Source organism: Aspergillus thermomutatus (assembly GCF_002237265.1).
Source record: "Aspergillus thermomutatus strain HMR AF 39 chromosome Unknown NODE_238, whole genome shotgun sequence".
Classification (NCBI taxonomy): Eukaryota; Fungi; Ascomycota; class Eurotiomycetes; order Eurotiales; family Aspergillaceae; genus Aspergillus; species Aspergillus thermomutatus.
In genome coordinates this window covers 13,448-33,410 of record NW_020798288.1, presented here as the reverse complement: position 1 = coordinate 33,410, position 19,963 = coordinate 13,448, and the positions used below count along the sequence as shown (strand labels likewise).

General features: G+C 51.6%; 4 protein-coding genes across 4 annotated transcripts; 1 reads left to right on the top strand and 3 right to left on the bottom strand.

The window, feature by feature from the left end:
* Positions 1-24: 24 nt before the first annotated feature.
* Positions 25-6,822, bottom strand: CDV56_103730 (uncharacterized protein; the record flags this gene model as incomplete). Its single annotated transcript, XM_026757349.1, has 1 exon — positions 25-6,822. One exon carries the CDS (start codon positions 6,820-6,822, stop codon positions 25-27), a length of 6,798 nt encoding a protein of 2,265 aa, XP_026611276.1.
* A 4,027-nt stretch (positions 6,823-10,849) lies between these two features.
* CDV56_103182 (PAPA-1-like domain-containing protein) lies at positions 10,850-11,958 on the bottom strand (the record flags this gene model as incomplete). The annotated part of the gene is made up of 3 exons (XM_026756801.1): positions 10,850-11,104; positions 11,191-11,297; positions 11,352-11,958. The coding sequence occupies 3 exons, from the start codon at positions 11,956-11,958 to the stop codon at positions 10,850-10,852; spliced, it is 969 nt and encodes a 322-aa protein (XP_026611275.1).
* A 1,636-nt stretch (positions 11,959-13,594) lies between these two features.
* CDV56_102840 (peroxisomal membrane protein PEX14) lies at positions 13,595-14,857 on the top strand (the record flags this gene model as incomplete). Its single annotated transcript, XM_026756459.1, has 1 exon — positions 13,595-14,857. One exon carries the CDS (start codon positions 13,595-13,597, stop codon positions 14,855-14,857), a length of 1,263 nt encoding a protein of 420 aa, XP_026611274.1.
* Positions 14,858-15,322: 465 nt separating this feature from the next.
* sec31 (putative protein transport protein (SEC31)) lies at positions 15,323-19,542 on the bottom strand (the record flags this gene model as incomplete). Its single annotated transcript, XM_026755861.1, has 8 exons — positions 15,323-15,367; positions 15,426-15,724; positions 15,778-18,490; positions 18,553-18,639; positions 18,692-18,925; positions 18,980-19,085; positions 19,145-19,261; positions 19,334-19,542. The coding sequence occupies 8 exons, from the start codon at positions 19,540-19,542 to the stop codon at positions 15,323-15,325; spliced, it is 3,810 nt and encodes a 1,269-aa protein (XP_026611273.1).
* Positions 19,543-19,963: the final 421 nt, after the last annotated feature.

The following is a 19,963-nucleotide window of genomic DNA, read 5'->3' as shown; positions in this document are numbered from 1 at the left end:
CATAGCTGACCAGCACAGAGCTAGTTAATCCGCCTCATCAAATAAATCAACGGCCCTCACAGTATCCAAAAAGGTATGGACAGCCTGGTCAAATGCCGCTGGTGCGTGCTCGATCTCCGCCGCGACTGAAGGCTCAAGCTGGACTTCCTGTGGCTGGTGAACGCCACGCCGAGTGAAGTAGTACTTCCCCTGATGCTGGGACCAGCTGTCGTTGAGATAGACTTGCAGTTCATGCGTTGCGGCAGTGCGAAGATCCCGGAAAAACGACGGGACAGCAGGGTTCGTAGTGTTGTCGTTATCGAAGGCCTTGGACGATTGTACCAAGTCCAATACCTCGCTCGCCAGCGGCTGTTCACGAAGGGAAGACGCGACAGAAAGAACAAGTCCACGAAGAGCACCGATCTGCGAGACGGCACATCCTCCCACATCCGTCGCTCGATCTATGTAATCCACAACTGGGAGCGCAGAGGTAATCATTCCGACAAGACTAGTAAGTGTGGTGATCACAGTAGAGTCGGTAAGCATGCGGGGGGTTCTTGTGATATACCGAAAGGCTTGGTAGGATGATCGGAAGACAGCACCAAGAATAGCCAAGACAGAGGACCGACACATTGCATCCGTGATATCCATGGAGAAGAGCAAGTCTTTGAAGACGAGTGCCACCGTCTGTATAATCGGTCGACTGAGGAGCCATGCGGCAGGATTGGTGAACGCGGACTCGATATAGGCGGAAAACACGCATTGTAGGAGTATTGCACGCAAAGTCGGCTTATACGGGTCTCCAGTCTCGTAGATATCGGCCATGGATGTATGTAGCTGGTCGACCAGATATACTTGCTGCCCATCAATGGCTGCTCTTTCCGATACGCCTTGGACAAACACGATCAAGGTCTTCACTACCTTCTCGGAACAGAGCTTCGGTTCGTAACTCTTGAGTCTGGCGACAATGTAGGTTGGATCCGCCGAAGGGAGTGGGAAAGAGGTAGGATCAGTGAAGAATGAATCAATAGGACAGATATCCCTGCTGTACTGTTGCAGGAACCCAACGATCCGATGAACAAAGTCGACGTATGCTCCTTGCGCGCTTGCTCCTCCATTGCCCAGCTCCTGGTAGTTTGCCTTCATGGATGTCATCATCCGCTGAATCAGTTCTCTATAGTCCCGCCTTGTACTTGACAACTCCTGATTTTCTGTATCTTCCAGATCCTGAACGTGTGCTCGCATATTCGAAAGGAGACTTGAAAGAAGTGACGACCTTCGTTGGCTGAGATCCTCCAACGAAATCGAATATCGATCATTCTGCCGATCTTTCGAGAACGGTAAGTTGTGCAATAACGGGTTCGTGGTGTCGAGATTTAATAGCGCCTCCGTGAGACGATGCTGGAATTTCAGCATCGATACCCGTTCCACCAAGCTTGACATCCACATGCTCAGGATCAGAAGCCTACACTCAGACAGGCATTGTGGGTCTCTCTCGATACAGCTGGCCAGGAAGAGGGGTGTAAACTTTCTTGTCTGCACAGTCGATCGAAGCGACAACCAAGACTCCCCTTCGTAAGGATCGAGATAATTATCCCAATGCTTCAGCCTGTGCTTCACAAGAACAGAGGCAATGGAAGTCCAGCAATCAACAACATTCAGGAGTATCGCATCTTCAGGACAGTGATCCTCGCCAAAACAGTTCGACACAAGACGGGATACTGCAGGAAGGAAAATCGATTCCACGTGCTCAACGCCTTTACTTGCTGGAGGGCTTTCGCCTTCGTATATAGCTTCAATTTCAGTCCAGTCCCCATACTCTTGGCTGTCTTCGTCCACTGAAATTGTCGGAGCGTTCGCCGCCGGGACCGGATCCGAGTTACATTTCTGAAGGTAAGCAATGATTACCAGTAACGCCTCAGAAACTACAGCATTCACGCGAGCCACCCTGGGATTGAAAAGACTCAGAATGGCCCGAACAGGTGCCTTGGAAACAACGACTCGCGCATGCTCCAGCGTCGGAGCCGCGCGAACAGCGTTCTGTAGGCCACCGAGAGCTGTGCTGAGCAACGACTCGATTTGCCTTTGGTTCTGAGAAATTGTCTTCTCAACCTCTTCATGAGAGAAGCTCTTTTCTATAGCGTTCTGGGCTTCGATCTCCTTCCGTGCGAGGGAGTGCTGTTTCAAAACCTCGCTGAGGAAGTAACAATGCCAATCGGCAAATGGCTCAAGTCCAGATACATCCTCGTCGGTTGATAATTTGAATCGCACGAGTCTGCTCCACGCCCGAATGCTGATGTTGCACGTTTCACGATGGGAGATGGCAGGGTCAACAAGGGTCTTGATGATCTCTAATCGGGGACGACAGCCATCAGGAACAGCAAAGTAAAGAGTACACAGAAGATCGTGATGGTTCCTCACAGCGTCCAAGTCCGATTGAGAAATGGGCTTTTCCTTGGGATATCTCCCATCGTGATTCGGTAGCAGACGCCAAGCGAAATTTCGGATCTGTTTCTTGTCACAGGACAATGGCAAAAATCGCAGCCCACTTGCCAGGATCTTCAAAAAGATATGATAAGATGGGTCGCCAGGCTGGACATCAAAGGAAGGGTTGCGGTCGAGTTCGTCGAGGAAAGAAGGAGACTTGTAGCTCTCCTCGAACTTCAGATCATAGAGATGCTTTTTCGCAAAGAAGTCATACAGGAGTTGCATGATAGGCCTGCAATCTCGCCAGCCCCAACCATTGATGAGATGGTAGCATCTGCGGAAAAGAGCCCTGCAGTAATTGTTGCATGAGATTGGTTGCGTAGCAGCGTTGGTTTCGTAGTTATCGAGAACGGGTGAGAGCAATTGTTTCACCATCAACCAGTTGTCATGGGCTTCCCTAAAGCGTGATCCAATTCTGACCAATCCACACGAATCAAATTCGTTGAGCGGCAACGTGGTGAACAAGCTCTGCCATCCATTCTCGAAACCATCGATATCTCTTGAGTTACTCAAATCCCCTCCGGCTGACAAGTAGGCTTCAGCAATCAACTCCCCGAAGCATCCTTTAAGTTCATCCATAGACTGCAACACATGTCGCACAATCACATAGGCCTCGATGACAGATTGGTCCGCCTGGATGCCCGCTTCACGCTTTGTAGGAGATTTGTTGTCCTGAAGAAACGAGCGAATCTGTGTCTGTGCCGTTCGATTTGCAGTGAAACCCAGTGCCCGTCTGGCAACCAACCTGACCATTTCTGAGATCTCATTGGCAATCTTAACATCAACAAGAGCATGACGAGCTACCTGAAACGCTTGGCTCGCAAACACAAGATTGTAGGACGCTATCTGAGTGAGATAATTACTCTGGCGCTCATCACTCAACACCATCGCCGTAAGTTGCTCGTTCAGCTTTGCAATGAGAATCTGGGCTCGCTTGACAAATCCCATCCTATCGATCGGATCCTCAAACGTCAGGTGTTCTGTGACATACTTGACCATCGACCTGTACAATGCGCAAGCGTCGTGGGAGGCCGCGTGATCCATGCTTGTTGCAATCTGAGAGGCGGCCTTCGTCTCTATCTCTTCAATCATAACGTCAAAGACTTGGCCGAGTTCAGAAGAGACGGTGTCGTTCCAAGGACCCCAACGGAAACACTGGTCTCTCAATTTGATGTGAGACAGACCAGATTTCACATCCATATTGCGCGATTCAACCTTGAGAGACCGCGAGAATTCGCCACCCCCTATGAATGTAGATTCATGGAAGAACGTGCCAGGGCAAAGAGGTGTGATGTCGAAGTCAACGGTGTAGGTGCGCCGAAAAGACTTTAATCCGTTGCCGGCACTGATTGTAGAACGCGAATCTTCCAGAATGGCACCGTCTGCCGGCATGACAATGATAGAATCTGGAGTGTCAAACGCCTGACTATCGAGCGCACCAAGATCTAGTCGCTGAGGCGGTCGTTTCCTCAATTGACGTCGCCTGTTATGACCTGGAGGCCTAGGCGACGCATGAGTGGCTGCGTTCGAGATCTCGGCAGGAACATCTGATTGAACGCTGGTTGGAAGAGTGGGCGTGAGGCTGTTCGCAAGGTAACGATCAAGGGGTAAACTCCGGTGCGTCGAGTGCGACACACGTTTATGCCGATAGTCTCGATTCAGCAGCGCAAGTGTTCTCTGGAAGAGCGAGGGTGAAGCAGAGTTGGTGCTAGCGTCTATTTCGGGTTCCGCTGGGCGTGGGCCGTTTCTCTTCAGAGATGAAACAGCAAAGTTTCGACGAATGACCCATTTACTACCTTGCTGCCCAAACGCAGGCTTCCGACGCGACGAAACATCCCTTTCTGTGGTTGGGGAAAGAGGTGGGATGTCTGAACGCGTCTCATCAGGAGCATCGTCGGTCAGACCAACTTGAGCGGTCCTCTTAGGATCCGGCAAGAAGCCTTTCTCCGAGTGAGCATTATGATTGATAACGACACCCGACCGATTGACAGGGCGATCCAACAATGGCTGTCGTGCGTGAAGCTTGGTCTGTACTTGAGGCAATTGTGTCTGCCGAAGCTTTCCCCTCCGCCACTCACCCAATGCCTTGTTAGCATCTTCCGTGTCCAGTCGTGATCCCAGCTTGATAAACTTGCGGGATGGGCTTCTCCTGCCCATATCTCTGCGGGAACGTGCTCTTCGCGCGGCAACCCTCAAGAATTGAGGCTGTTCATTTCGAGGCCGATGAGCAACATCTGGAGCGTCTAAAATGCCTAGCCTTGGGAGATGGCGCGGCGCATGCCTCTCCTTTCGCGCCCCATATTCTGGATCGGTAATTCTTGTCTGTCGCTTCAATCGTGGTCTTTTAGAGAGACTATGCGTGTGTGAGCCACCTGTGTCCGTCCTCTGGCGTTTCTTGCCCGGCTTTCGACTTCGTGGGCCTGTTGGTCCCCGAGGCACTGGCGGGAACATATAGTCTATATGATTAGACTCGGGAATGTCATCCCCAGCAATATCGTCGTCAAACGGAAAATCGAGCTCAAATAACTCAGCCAGTTTTTTGTGGGCGTCGGCCGCAGGCATGCCCTCCTCTGCTCCAGTACTCTCACCACTGTCATCATCCGCAAGATGGCTTAACGATGCCAATGGCTCCCTAGCAGTCGAATCCATCGTAGAATCATTCTTTCTCGTGATTTTCCTCGCAACGCCCTTGGCATTCTCTGTTCGATGGGATGCCAGTCTATCGCGCTGTTGCTGCGTGGAAAGGGAATTTTCCTGTCTCTGGTTCTTTTGGTCCAGTCGCAGCCAAGATGCCGGAAGCACACCTTTGATCTTGCGTTGTAGAGCCCTCACTGCGACTTCCTCATCATTTTCTTCAGGCGCATTCTCGTCCGTGTCGGAGTTTGGTTCACTCTGACTAGTGGCCGATTCACCATCCACAGAAACCTGGTCATCAGCGCCAGCCAACCAGTCCGTCATGTCTGAGTTTATTGCATTGCGTCCGTTGACTCGAGGCTCCGTAACCGGCGTAGTTAAGGTCGGTGGCGTGAATCCAAGGGGGAAACGGAATCCCTCAGCGTGCTGGCTGGTTTGCGTGGAAGAGATGCTGCCTGACCGTGGAGGACTTGGTATGTTGAAAATAGAGTTGCTTTCAGGACGTGCAGGAGAAGATTTCCCGATGACCACTTTTGGCTGGGGCGCATGTTTCAGAGAAAGTCGTTCAGCCTCTTCAGGTCGCGATACCCTGCGCCGTTTTGAAGGACGAGCCTCTGTTCTGTTCGCTAAATGGCCTTGGAGTGGTGGGTCTAAACGGCCTCGCCGAAGCAGAGCATCCTTGTGAACGTGTCGATCAGGCAGCCGATGATCCATTACTGGAGACGACGGTGGAAATTGAAAGTTTTCAGCGGGACTGCTTGAAGGAGGCTCGAAATCCTTGCTTTGACTCTCGTCGACTGTGTCATGTACAGCTTGATGCTGAGGTACCCGTACGGGTTTCAGGCCTCTGGCTTTCATGAGACTCCGGTACTTCGCATCTTCGAGCAGGTATGGGTGTAATTGGATAGGATTCCGCTGTCTCAATGACCTGCGCATGGGTTGCGACATCTCCTGTAGTATATCCTCCGGAATCTCAAAAGGCGGCAGCGGCTCCTCTTGATTCTGGGGTGCTTGCATTTCTGTAGTCTCAGTGTCCTTCTGCCCCTCTGGTCTCTCTTCCAAACCGTCATCATCTTCACCCAGACGAATCGAATGAAGGGATGATGGAGGAGAGGAAAGAGGAGAGATATTATCATTCTTGTTCACTAGTTGCGTCTCGGCGTCATCGATAATCGGCGAGATCTTCTGGGTTTCTGATTCCTTCCTCTTTGAAAAGTAAGTGATCCGTTTCCGGGATGGCTGCAAATCGAACTGTAACTCATCAGGGGAACTGGGAATGTCCCATATCTCGGCCTGCGGTTGGGTGCGAGGCGTAGACGGAGCACTGCGATTCGCGGTGGTCACATTACTTGAAATTGCCGGATCTTTCTGATTTCGCTGAAAAGAGCCAGAATCACCTTGCAACGTCTTCTTCCTTATATCCACCTTCGTAGAGTCCTCCTCTGCCTTATTAAGGGTGGGCGTGCTCTCTCCAGTATCACTCGAGCCCAATGCCACAGTCTGAGCTTTGTCGGTGCCATCGTCACTAGCCCCATCCGATTCTCCCTCGTTCGCCTCATCGTGTATCGCCAGCGCAGTGTGCTTCGCATTGGGCGCAACAATCTCTTCAGTTTCCCGATTACCATCCCCAAACTGCCCATTCACCACCTTTGATTCCTGACTGTCAAAGTCAATTTCCGAGTCCGAGTCCGGTACAAATCCTCGTTCCCGCCATGATTCCATTTGTGACCTTGGCGCTGCTTGCCCATCTCCCTATTTGTCCATGCTTCATCCGCGGGTGTGAAATTCGTCCAGAATTCCCGCGACCAATGCAGATGAGAACGACCACGAGGATGCAGTGCGTAAAGGTCAAGACCAAGTGTCTATGTCGAGTTGATGATCTCAGGTCGAACAAAGTTGCTCGTTGGTTAGACGCGTCGAAAATGTGGGGAGACGCGTTTTTGCAAAGGCGGAAATCATAAGTGGATTAATGGTACGGAGTAGTTCCGGAGCTTGGGAGCCTGGGAGCCTGGAACGGCACCTTTAAAGTAGTGCCAGATAGAGGGAGATCTGCAACCAGACCACGTTATGTTATTTCCGACAACTCCTTGACCACTCTCTTCTATTTGAATGGGAAGCCCATCCTCTGTGAAATGAACAGGACATGGAAAGTCGATTTTCACTTCATCCTAATGTCTACAGCTTATTAGACTACAGTATCGCCAGGCTCGACAGCTTTGGGATATCGAATCCACGTACTTCTCTATTCAGATCAAGGATCCCCCTTCAAGTAAAATATTATCGTCCCAATTGTCGCCAAAACATTGTATAGGATCGCACCTCGTTCGATCATGATTAAAAGAATGGCTTTGTCCAGAAGAGGCAGCCCCTTGAAAATCTGCTTTTCGTAGGAGGTAACAAATTATAGGCCCGCTCATTGTTCCCTTACCCTATTCTTCTCATCAGGTTCAAGATCCTTGGTATAAGAGTCAAGGCTGAACTTTTCCCCCTCAACAATCATATATCCGGTACGACACAGCTAATCTTCTTCAGTAATAATGAACGAATATTCCTACAAGTAGCTATTCTGCTAGGTACATTCAAACCAACCATCTCCTTCCCGAGCAGACAGACATAAACATAATGAGTGAATCTCTCTACAGGCAGGCTCAGAGATACCGAGCTAAGGGTGCGTTATAACCACCTATTCTGCCAGCAACCTCTAGCAATTGAGTGACACGGATCCAAATGGAATTGCAATGCATCCCCAGATATCACCAGCGAATCCTTCACAATTGGTTCCAGACCAAGTCGTCACGTACCCGGCAGTGGTTGTTGCCAGGGAAGCCAACAGAGAAGAGAGTCAGAAAGTGCAAGGCCTTCATCTTTGGAGAGGTGTAGCTGTGTATTAGGTAGAAAAGCCGACAGCGTCAGAGGCCTGGCCCGGGGGGGAATATGACTGGCAGGAGAAGGAGTGATTCTGTACCATAGTTAATGCCTCATACTTCAGGTTTGGACAAGCCATTCGTCAAACCTATCTCCTAGAATACGCGAACAGCAGAAGGCTAACAAATTTCTTATGTAAAAGTCTCAGGCCTCCCCTCAGAACCCCTGCTTTCAAAGGTTGACTGCTTGTATAGTCTGACTTGAGAGGGGTCAGGCAGTCCATTCCATGTCACATCGTCTCCCTAAGCGTAATAGATTGCATGGTCATTCCCTATATCGAATGAAACCCCTGTTAAGGCGGCCACAAGCCATAATTCCTGCAGTTGGGGACCAAATATTGATCCTACTCCAAGACATCCGTAAAAGAGTCAACTATTTAACCCCGCTGATTCATATTCATCAGTCCAATAAGACGGATGTGGCCGACGCCTGCGAACAAAGGATTTGGCCATATTGATTTCTCCCAGGAAGAACTTGATATACAGTATCTCCACTTTGCATGAGACCACATCCCAGAGCTGTGGCGGCGCTGACACTGTTACTAGTGAAAGAGTGCTTGCTACTAATCTTACAACCAGTCTTACATCTAGTTGACCTAAGGTACCGGAGATTGCCCATGCCAGCGAGAAGCCAACCGTCATCCTTGGGGGGGGCTGATCGACACAAGATTCAAATTCATAGGTAGTAGGTGGCAGCCTCTATATAGAAAAATCGACTTCCAGGTCTTTCACACAGATTGAAAAGCTGTTTGTCTTGAAATATACCCAAGATGAAGTTCGCTAAAACTCTCTTGACTGTTCTCATCTCTAGCACCTCTTTGGTAATTGCATGCATCAACATTCTTCCTAACCATGTTGAGCTAACCCGTGCTATACTCACAGGTCCAGGCACTGCCAAACTTACTGGAAGGCTACACCATTGTTCCAATGACCTACAAAGGTCCCATCACACCCGGTGGTGAGGATGTGACATTGAGCGGAACCATTGAAGAGATCCATGCTTAAATTCAAGCCCTTAACCCCAGCTTCAACACATCCGGTTCTGTCGATACACATGACAAGGAGTCAGACGCCAAACTCAGTCACAGAAACAAGGTGAGTCTCCCAGTTCTCCCATGCAGCACACGTGCTCTACTTCTGCTGCAACCCATGTTGACAATGTTAGAGTAACATACTCTGCAACATTCCTGGAGTATTCTCAGGCGTAGCCCAGAAGAGCCGCATCGGGGATGGCATCAGCTACCTGAAAGGCCTTGCTGACAGTCCAGTAGAACACCTGGCCAATCGCACCAGGTTGCGCATACCTTGGGTCATACGCCCAGGATATTGTTGATTGATACAGCCAATGGACTGAAGTGAACGGCCAAGAGTTTGACACTGATGACTACAATGTGATTGTTGCATGGGGGGACTGTTAAGGCGTTAGCTTGTGTTCTGAATCACTTATGGAAATTGACTTTGCTGCATTGATGTAGAGTTTCTACTCCAGCAGAAGAAATCTGATGATGAAAGCTAAATGTGATGGTTGTGATCCTCTCCTCCGTATCTAGGCCTGCACCTGCTAAGAGCTGCTAGATCAGCTGGTCTGTGCTCAGTAAGCAATCAGAAAGTGGTCTGCACTCAGACAGGACAGGACTTGCAGAAAAACAGTTCACCTATACACCCGCACATTTCTTGTATCAGGAATTTCTATGGATATAGATGATCAGTCATAATTTGTTCACCTTATTATGACTATAATAATTGAGTTCGTTTGATCGACCTGCAGCAACGTGCACCATCACCATCAAGAACATGAGTCGCAACTTCATCCCCGCGGCATTAGCCATCGGCATGGGCATATTAACCGGTATGATCCTGCAACCTTCGAGTGACTGATGCCAAAAACTTACAGTCGAAATCCCCTCTAGGCTACTATACCTTCCAACCCGCCCTACAAGAACTACAAATCGAGAAGCGCAAGACTCAACCGTATGTTTCGCACTTCCACTCTCTGCGACGAGCCCACCGCGCATTGCATTCAGACATGAGTTAGCCGGATGCTGATGGGCATACGCAGGACCAGTGGACAAGCAGGGCAGTCTGGGGATAGTAAATGAAGCCTCAGACTCCCGCGTCAAGCTCAAGCTCGGAGACCAAGCCGTCGGACCAGCAGACCAAGTAGCGCTGAGCGAGAAGCCGGATGAGAGCGGAGTTGAGGATAGAAGGTTGCCCTCAGGCGCAGGGACCTCGGGCTGGAATCCACTGTGCTGAAGCATGTGGGAGCGACGTGGCGCAAGGAGATCTCTGGCTGGAGATAGAACCTCAGAGCGCGCTTTCGAGGGGCCTAGCGCTGCGGGATCGCGGGACCAGGCAGCTACCTGCATGAGGGAGTAGAGCGCATCGCCAACTGGGTTTCTGCCAGCAGTGTCGCGTCGGCGTCAACTGATATAGACGGATTTGCTACACAGCTTGGTGGCTTATATACTTCTCAAACCAATTGTCACAGATGGCAGTCGCTAATACGTTTCAGCTGAAAAGTATGCTTCGCGCATCAGCACATGGACAGGTTTTCCATCGTGGTATTTAACTTGTGTCTGTCTCTGCTGTATAAAGATCGTTCAAGCCTTATGCAAATGTATATTAGCGCATTTCTACGCTCTGTTTCTATCTTAAAGACCAACCGAGTAGGGTATGATACACACTTGAGAAAAGGTGAATACATGAAAGACAGCAATTTATGAATGATTGGCCCTTCCCAGTTTCAGTACATGGATATCGTCAGACAAGATCAATGCCTCCCTAAAACGCCCAGCTCCATTTCCTTCCCCTGTCATGCCGCGGAATCAGACTTCCTCCACGAGCTTTGCTGGCCGGCTGGGAGCTTCTCCAAAGACGCGTCCCGCAGGGGTTCCCAGCCATTCTTCAGGCACACCGATGCGACTGCCGTTACGGCCACTCACCCATCTGACCATCGTCGGCTGTGGTTTCTCGGCCTCTTCTGCCTCTTGCTCTGCGGCGTTGGCTTCCGCTTCAGCGACTGGAATTCGACCGCGCCGTTTTGGAGCCTGCTTGCGTAATAACCTATTGATCGTGTCCATCTGTGCTTATGCATTAGCGATGTGATACAGCGAGCAGATACCAGAATTTCGAGACCGAGAACGGCTGCTTCACCGGCCCAAATTACCTTTTCTTCCTCGTTCCGCTTCTCGCTAAGATTCTTCCTTCTTCGAGCCATTTCAGCACGACGCATAGCACGTTCCTCTGCCGTTAGGTGTTTCTTCACTTGAGGTTCTGTTTCTCGGTCAGCAAGCGACGCTTCACTCGAAACACTTACAGAAAACTCACCCATGGGAAGCTGCAAAAAGTCATTGCCGAGGGTTCCTCTCTGCCGCTTGGTTAACCGGCTAAGGTCGCCTCCGGGTGTGACCTCTTCACTATCATCGTCCTCCTCGTCTTCTTCATCCTCTTCATCCAGCTCCTCGTCTCCTCCATTTACATTGCCAAGCCCACTCTCGTCCTGATCATCAGGCTCACCTTCGGCATCTGTATCCAGCTCCGATAACTCCTCGTCATCCTCGTCGTCTTCGTCCTCTAGTTCCATCTCCTTCTCCTCCACGCTCTTCACGGCCTTTCCCGTTGACGCCGAGGCAGCACCTTTAGCATGTCTTTTTGAAGTTGGTGGCCGAGGTGGCGCATCATCCATTTCCAAATCGCCATCCGCATCGACTTCGTTATCATCCTCGCCAGGTGCATCCTCATCAACTTCATCCTCCTCTTGGTCTTCTAAATCATCCCCGTCACTTGTACTAACCTCTACGAGCTTCTTCTTGGGCCGGCTAGACCGTGGTCCCGTGATGATGGGATTGTCAGTGAAGACATTGTGGGAGCGTCGGGTTGAAGTGCTACCCCGTGCGCTACCCCCAGTAGCTTCGCGAAGCTTGCTCGAAGGCATCCTCACTGTCAGAAAAAGAGATCTGATGGGGTTCTCCGCGCTGCCTGAAACAGATCGAGTGACTGTTACTAGCGGGGCAGATGGGACAGCACGTGTCGATCTGGTAGGCTTAGGACTCATGTCAGAATCAATGCTTGATGGATCGTCCCGCGCTGGACGGGAGCGAAGGGAGCGACGCATAGACATAGCCAAGGAAAGCAAGGGAGACTTTTTGAGATTGTGTAATGGAGAACAGGAATGAGGTGTAGGAGGATAATGAAGAGGATCGTCAGAGTGATAAATCAATAAATCCAGCGATGCGACGAGATTTAAGCAACAACTGGGGATGAGAGATAAATTCGGACAGGAGCATCAACTGCTGACAGTTTAAGAGATTTGATGGGGAGACGCTTGCAGGGTGAATACGTCGATGATGCCTGACTATGAAGGATTCTAGCAGGTGAAGCGGGGTGCGAGTGAATGGGAGATAATATCCACAAGTCGGAGGATGAGCTCAAGACGATGGTCATTGAGCAAACATCCACTCATAGGATGATGGATACGTGGGCCATTGTAGATACTTGTGCTTGTGTGTGTAGGTAGGGCCATGCATTCCGGGTAGACGCAGGCAAGCAACGCCTATCACTTATTTGACGCCAGTTAAAAGACGCAAGCCGGCATCAAGGATGGGGACCAATTAGATAGGGCGTTGCGATCTAGGATGGGATGGAGGATGCCCGTGGAAAAGCGACAAGCGACTAGAACGACGAATCCATCGTAGACGCGGTGAATTTCAACGCTTGTGCGTTTCCCTCCGCCACACCACATACCAGGGTGTATAATCCTTGTAGGTCGTGACCGTGGCAAGGCCACCCCAAAGAACTTGAAACAATCGAAAATTGAAACCACACCAGTGACAGGTCACAGAATTGTTGTGCAGAGGGACAGGAAGTAAGAGCAATACGAGAGGACGGAGACTCACTCGACCAGGAGGAACTAATAGATGGTTCGTTGATAGAGGAAACGACGAAGGGTCCAGGATGATCTATCGTTTGACGGCAGATCCGCCGGTAGATCTCAGGTATATATATAGAGAGAGAGGTCGGACAAAGAGCACTTGTCAGTGATGAGAGATGGAAATGTATGCTCTTTCACAAGTGTAGCTCTTCTTGATGGAGGATATCAGGAGTGCTCCGTATGTCTTCATTTGTTCCTCATCTTCATCATTCTGCCGCTGAGCGGTGTGTGCTCTTGGCAGGCGTACTCTCTGGTGATCTTAAGGACGGTGATCACCAGAATATCTACTTGGATTGACTTCTGAAACTGAATACTGGAGGGATCTTAGCATATTAAGTGATTCATCTTGTCTAATAGCAAGGTACATAGGCCCATTTACAAGCTGCAACCTGCACTATCTTGCAGATGAAGATTCCTATACAGCTAACTCAGAGCCTTCTAAATGATCAGGTGATCTGTAAAGAGAAATACATTACAATACATGACCATACAGCCGAGGTCTGGGGAAATCGACCCCAAAAGAAACGGCGGACATCTCCATCGCTCACATGGAGTTTAATGTCCATCTCTCCTCCTTTCCTCCTTGTCACTGAACTTTCTTCTTGCTGTCGATATTTTTTCCCCTCTTGTGGAGCGCAACATGTCCGACATCAAGCCCAAGTCCCCTTCAATCCCTCAATGGCAGCAACCTGCCGCTGCCAACACCAACACCAATACCTCCACCTCCACATCATCGCCGAACTCCGATGAGACTCCCCGTTCGGTGCTCATAGAGCAAGCTAGCAAGTTTTTGCAGGATGACTCCATACGCGATGCTCCCATTGATCGCAAGATATCTTTCCTAGAGTCCAAGGGCCTCCGAAGTGAGGAAATAGACAGTCTCTTAGCCATCTCGCGAGATGCCGACACAAGCAGTAGCAGCACCGCCGAGGGGAACAAGTCTACCCCAGATTCCACCACATCATCCATCAGCAATGTGTCGCAAAGTCCCGAAGACCCATCTTCTTCATCACCAACATCCTCCGCATCTTCATCTACCACACCCTCTGCTCCAACGACCACCAAGAGCTCCGCGCCACGCGATGTCCCACCCATCATCACTTACCCCGAATTCCTCATGCAGCAATCCAAACCCCCACCGCTGGTAACCCTCCGCAGCATTCTCTACACCCTCTACGGCGCCGCCGGCCTAGGAGCAAGCATCTACGGCGCAAGCGAATACCTTGTCAAACCAATGCTCGCCACCCTCACCAGCGCCCGCCTCGAGCTCGCACAAACCGCCAACACCAACCTCCAAAAACTCAACGAGAAACTCGAGCAGAACGTCTCTCGGATCCCGCCCCACCTCTCTAAAAAGGACACCCCACAGACCGAGCCCACCGAGGACGAGGACGACGAGGAGTCCATCACCTCCGACCCAACAGAGCTCTTCCACCGGGACGTCGCAACCCAGACCTCCCAGGACCTGGACGCAAGCACCCGCACACGCACTGCAGAAGACCGCCCCGCCGACGAGGTAACCCCCGACCCCACCGCAACAGTGAGCACGCACCTCAAGCGGCTCGAGAACATCACCTCGCATCTCCGCGAATTCGCTTCCTCGGAGAAGGAATCCGGTGCGCTGGACGACTCCGTGCGTACCCGTTTGAACGAACTACACCATTACCTCGACGGCTTGCTCTACAGCAGGTCCAGCTATAGTCCTGTCACGGCGTATGGCGTGTACAGCACGCCTGGCCTGGAGACCACATCCGGCACTTCGGCGGACATCAGCAAAGGCGAGGAGGATGCGATGTCCAGCTTCCGGGCTGAGATTAGAGGTGTCAAGGGCGCCTTGCTGAGCGCTAGGAACTTCCCCGCCAGCCGGGGAAGAACTGGCTCGGGAATTGTGTCGGGAAGGTGAAGGTCGATGTATATATGTTGGCAGGAGAGAATGAGCAATTTTTATAATCTGAATATGAATGCTACTGTTTATTCTATATTGACATGGAATGTTTGGCTGATACTGATAGCTCGTCTCATCGATCCAAGATAAGATGTGCACTCATTCGCATGCTGCCTTGCAGTTGTATATCTATCTCTAAATTCTAGCATTGTTAATTCAAGACGGTTGAAAAGAGTGTTTTCCGTTGAGAGAAATCTTCGAGCCCGAGGCCACAGTCTACATCATTTTCTTTCCCCTTCGTGCTCTCTTGGACTATAGTAATACGGCGGATAAGAAACTCGCAGAAAACATCACGATAACATAGACATGTGAAGAAGATATCCTGACCAAACCCGGGCTAGCAAGGTGAGACGGCGACAACGCCAACCACTATACAAACAACTCATAACCATATTCCATGCGACCTCCCCCGTAGTTAACTCATCAAGGCGTGGCTCGGCTCATGCTAATCAGACGCTTGACACCAACCTAGTGCCACAAAGTTAGCATAAGTAACCCGAGCAGATGGGATCAAAAATCGACATACCATCCAGTTCCCGCATTCCTCCGTCCTGTTCGTCATGATATCAATGTGGATGGTCTTGGCCGTCTCGTAATCGCGAGCCTGAAGAGCCCGAGCAAGCTCCGCCATGTCGGCGATAGTGTTTGGCTTGAGCAAGTCCTCATTGTTCAGATGGTCGAACAGAATATTCAACCGACGCTCCGCGTCGTCAACCTGTGCTTTAAAGGAGGATGGCGCTCGAGACTTCACGCGCTGCATGTCTGCGGAGAGGATCTCGAAAACAGGCATGGCGTCTGCGGGGATATGGGAACGGTCGCCGGGTGCTTATCAAGGTCAGAACTAAGAATGAAAATCAAAGAAGCAGAAAATGACTCACGATACTTGGGAGGAGCGGGCGCAGCCTTCCGTTGCGAAGAAGCGGTGCTTGGTCTCGAGGGCGGAGCCTGCGGTGGCGCTTGCTGCATCGGCAGCTGGCTCGGTGGTGGCGTGCTAGGAGCATAAGGATTTGCTGGCGGGGGGTGCGACGCTGGCTGTTGGGCGTAGTGCGAGGCAGCTGCCTGCGGTGGTGGAGGGACAGGCGCTCTGGTGGAGAGTTGCGGGCTTGCTGCTTGAGCCGCCGGGCTAGGTGCATACCTGTTCGATGGTGGTGGCATCGAAGGCGGGGCGTTGTACGGAGATGGCCCGCGAGGGATTGACGCCGGGGGAGGAACGCCCATGGTTGAGCCCATTGGAGGGGACTGAGGCAAGGAAGCGTAGGGGTTGGCCGGGGGAGAAGGGCCTGGCAGGTTAGTAGAAGGTGTGAAGCCTGTTGAAGGTGGCGAGGTCACTCGGGGAGGAGGAGCGAAGCCCTTGGGTGGAGGAGGGACAGAAGGGGCTCGCTGAGTAGGCGGGGCTCCAGGTGGTGGAGGCCCCTGGGAAAGAGTTGGAGACTGGTTGGGGAAAGGCGAGCTGATAGGTGCAGCGGCAGTGGCGGGAGTTCCCCTGCGGGAGGTCGGAGGTTTTGTGAAGCCCTCCGGCAAGTCGTTCCAAGCCGGCAGATTGGTCGCTGTGGTGTATGTGGTCACAGTGGCAGGAGACTGATCGGAAGCGCGAGGAGGTGGTGGAACCGAGCCACTAAGGGGCTGAGCACCATAAGTTGGCGCCTGCAGAGGTTGATATCCTGCCGGAGTATAACTTCCACCGCCAATTGGTGCATATGGGTTGGTTGCCTGCGGCTGGGCGGCAGCTGCGGTGGGGGGAGCATAAGGATTTGCGGGCTGCGTTGTAGCAGCCGTTGGGGGAGCATAAGGATTCCGAGGAGCATTGGTTGCAGCTGCTGGGACAGCGGCAGGTGCAGAGAAGGCGGGCTGTGCAGGGTACATGCTGGCTTGTGGCAAGGGCTTGTTGACGGGTGTCCTGGTGGTGGGAATAGTTGGCTGTGAGCGCTGAGGTGCAGCCTGTCTCATTGCCAGCTTGATGCGGTTCCTAGCGATCTCGGCTTCGGGGTGCTTCTCAGGGACAAGATCGAGGTATTTCTGCGCAACTTGCAGTCGCCCGTGAGTGGCCGCAACATCGGCGTACTCGATATACTTGTCGTAAAGCATACTGAGTTTCCAGTCGGCATCCTTGGTGCGTTCCGTGTCTTGGAACTTGGTAACCTGGCGGAAGATGGTGACTTTTTCAATCAGGCCCTGCAGAGCACGAACGTGGATTGAGAAGGAAGTGTCGTCTGCAGCTGTCTCAATGCTCTTCTGCTCGTTCTCGCGAAGCTCCTCGATCCAGATGGCAACAACCTTTTCGAGTTTGGACCCAGCGAGGAAGCAGAAAGAGGCATCCTTGCGGAGGCTCTTGTCTTGGGTGTTCCGAATCTGCTCTTCCAGGCGGTCACCAAGGGCCTCGCAGAGATCGGCAAATTCCTTGTCATCGGCAAATGTGCACAGCGCAGCCATGACTTCCTTCCAGTTAGACAGGTCGGCATTGTGCACGACATCCCAGAGGTTTTTGCCAACAATGGATGCAAGCAAGCGGGTGTAGTTCGGCCCACCGGTTTGCTTCGAGAAGTAATGCTCCTGCGCCTTCTCGATGCACTTCTGGCCTCCACAGATTGCGATCATGAAAGCATCTGACATGCGGTCTTCGTTCAGAGCCACATCGAGTGCCTTTTCAAAGTTGCCCAGAAGCAAGGCTCGAGTGATGCCTTTTTCCGCTTCGGTCTCAGAGCCATTGAAGATCTGGAATGGGTTGTTGGTCTTGGCTCCCTTCGATGCAGCCAAATCGGACAGGAAGTTGTCAGCTTCAGGGTTCGCGTCAAACATCGACTGCAGGCGCTTGTGCTTCTTGGCTCCCGGCCCGCGGGATTCTTTGGCCGACTCCCCGTTCACCTCGTCATCCTCCTTATCCAAACCAAGTTGAGCCTGTTTATCAGCAGTCTCGTCGGCTTGGTCCTGGAATCCTAGGTATTCGATCAAACCCCTGCGAGGGTTTTCCGAAATCAAAGCTTCAATGACCTTCCAGTCAGCCTTCTCCTCATCACTTGCGGCCTGGGAAGCTCTGGTTTCGCAAATGGTCCGAAGATCACCCTCCTTAAGTGCATTCTCGAATGTCTCTGTAGACTTTGCGACAGCCTCGTCAACTTCAAATGGGGTGATCTTGATCTTCGATGCACGCTTGCCCTTCTCGATAAGGCCGACCGAAACCACTCTGCCACCGAAGCCGAAAGACGCGCCACAAGGTCTCTCAAGCCACTTCGGAGCCTTTGGGAGCGAGAAATTCGAAACCTGGGGCTGCGTCTGTGCCTTCGCGAAGAAATCCTCGCCGTCGAGCGCTTGGTTCTGGTCAGCGATAGCCTGAGCAGTGTCAGTACGAGTGTTCTGGACGGTCTGTATCGAAATTCTCCCATCGAAAGAAGCTGTGGCAAAAAAGTTGGGATTGTGTGGGTTCCAGCGAGTCTGGAAAGTCCAGTTCGTAACAACAGGGAATTCTCCGTAAGCTTGTCCGGTCTGAGGGTTCCAGCAGAGCGTACGGTTGTCCTTGCCGGAGGAGAGAAGCAGGTCGGGATCCTGAGGGCACCAGGAAAGCGATAGCACGCCTGATTCATGTCCTTTAAGGGTCTAGAAAGCATTAATCATATTTGTATGATTGCCTGTGGAGGAGTAGGGTTGTCGGAACTCACCCTTTCTGGGGCATGGGAATTGCGGAGATCCCAAACGTAGATAAGAGGATCGGACTCCAATGGTGTGGAAGTAATGAGTTTCGTGGGCTGTTCAAAGTCAGAAATAAAATCAGCTGCTGTTGATTTTGCCTAGTCTCACCTTCTCAGGATCCCACGCCACTGCGCTAACAGCTTTCCGGCCCATGTTGTTCAGGGTCAAGCTCTCCTTCTTCGTCTTGACATCCCAGACAGTGACAAAACCTGCACTGCTACCCGTGACCAGGATGTGTGCGACCTTCTTGTTCCAGTCCAAGCATTCGATATCGTCAGCGCGGGCAGCGGTGCCTCCGAGTCGGTACGGGTTTGCGAGGTTATTGAGATCGGAGATGTAGAGCTGCAGCAGTGAGCCTCACCAGAACATGAGCAATATGTCGGTAGAACCAATTACCTCTCCCTTTGCGCCACCAGTTGCTAACAAATTCGAGTGCTTGGGGTTGAATTGCAGCGCCTTGATAGCCCCTGAATGTTTGGTCATTCTCGAAATGACAGCATCACTGCTGGTAGTCCGGTCAGCCAATTCATGAGAACCCGGGGGTTCTGTCTGCGGACGAACCTCGAACCGTTGATTAACTTGTCGGCATCCCATAAATCCAAGGATCCGTTCTCCAGAGCACCAGCGATCACCCCCCGTGAGTTGTCCTCGGAATCTGTCCATGCCAGGTCATTGAATCTACAAACAACAATCACAGTTAGTCTCTATGCGCAATGAAGGGCCGAAAATAAGCAATATAAGAATCCATACCCAGAATCAGTGCCAATCTTGGCAATGGGCTGCAGCTCCTGACTGGCATCTTGGCTACTCAATCCCAGGTCCCAGAGCTCAAGACATGTCTCATTCGAGAAGTCGACATCGACGGCGCCAGCCCGAGTTCCGGTAGCAATCAATGGCGATGCTGCACCGGGGGACCAGGCGAAGGTGGCGGTCCGGGGGATCTCCCTCAGACGCACCATGCTGGAAAGCAGAGGTGCGGGATGAGAGGTATAGATTAGGGGAGGACCAGACTCAGAACCGTCTGGCGATGAGAATCATTAAACTAAAAAGAAAAAGGATGAGTGAAAAGAAAATTCGAGGGAAAGTTAAGCCCCCAAAAGCAAAGAACTCCTCCTTAATCAGTAAACGGAAAGGAGCTTATAAGTTAAGAGGTGATCGAGACCTGAACGATCCGATGCCTTGGGCTCAAGCAACCAAGTGTCCTTCTGGAGGGGGTCCCGGGGGGAACAACGCTACGCTCCATCGGGACTCGCCAAAACATCCGCGGATGCACGTGACATCATTCATTCCGCAGACAAAGAAATCTACTTGGGAAGGGTCGAGCAGATATCAACCAGGCGATCGTGACGCAAGGCCTGTTCGCTCGTTTTCAGGCGGATC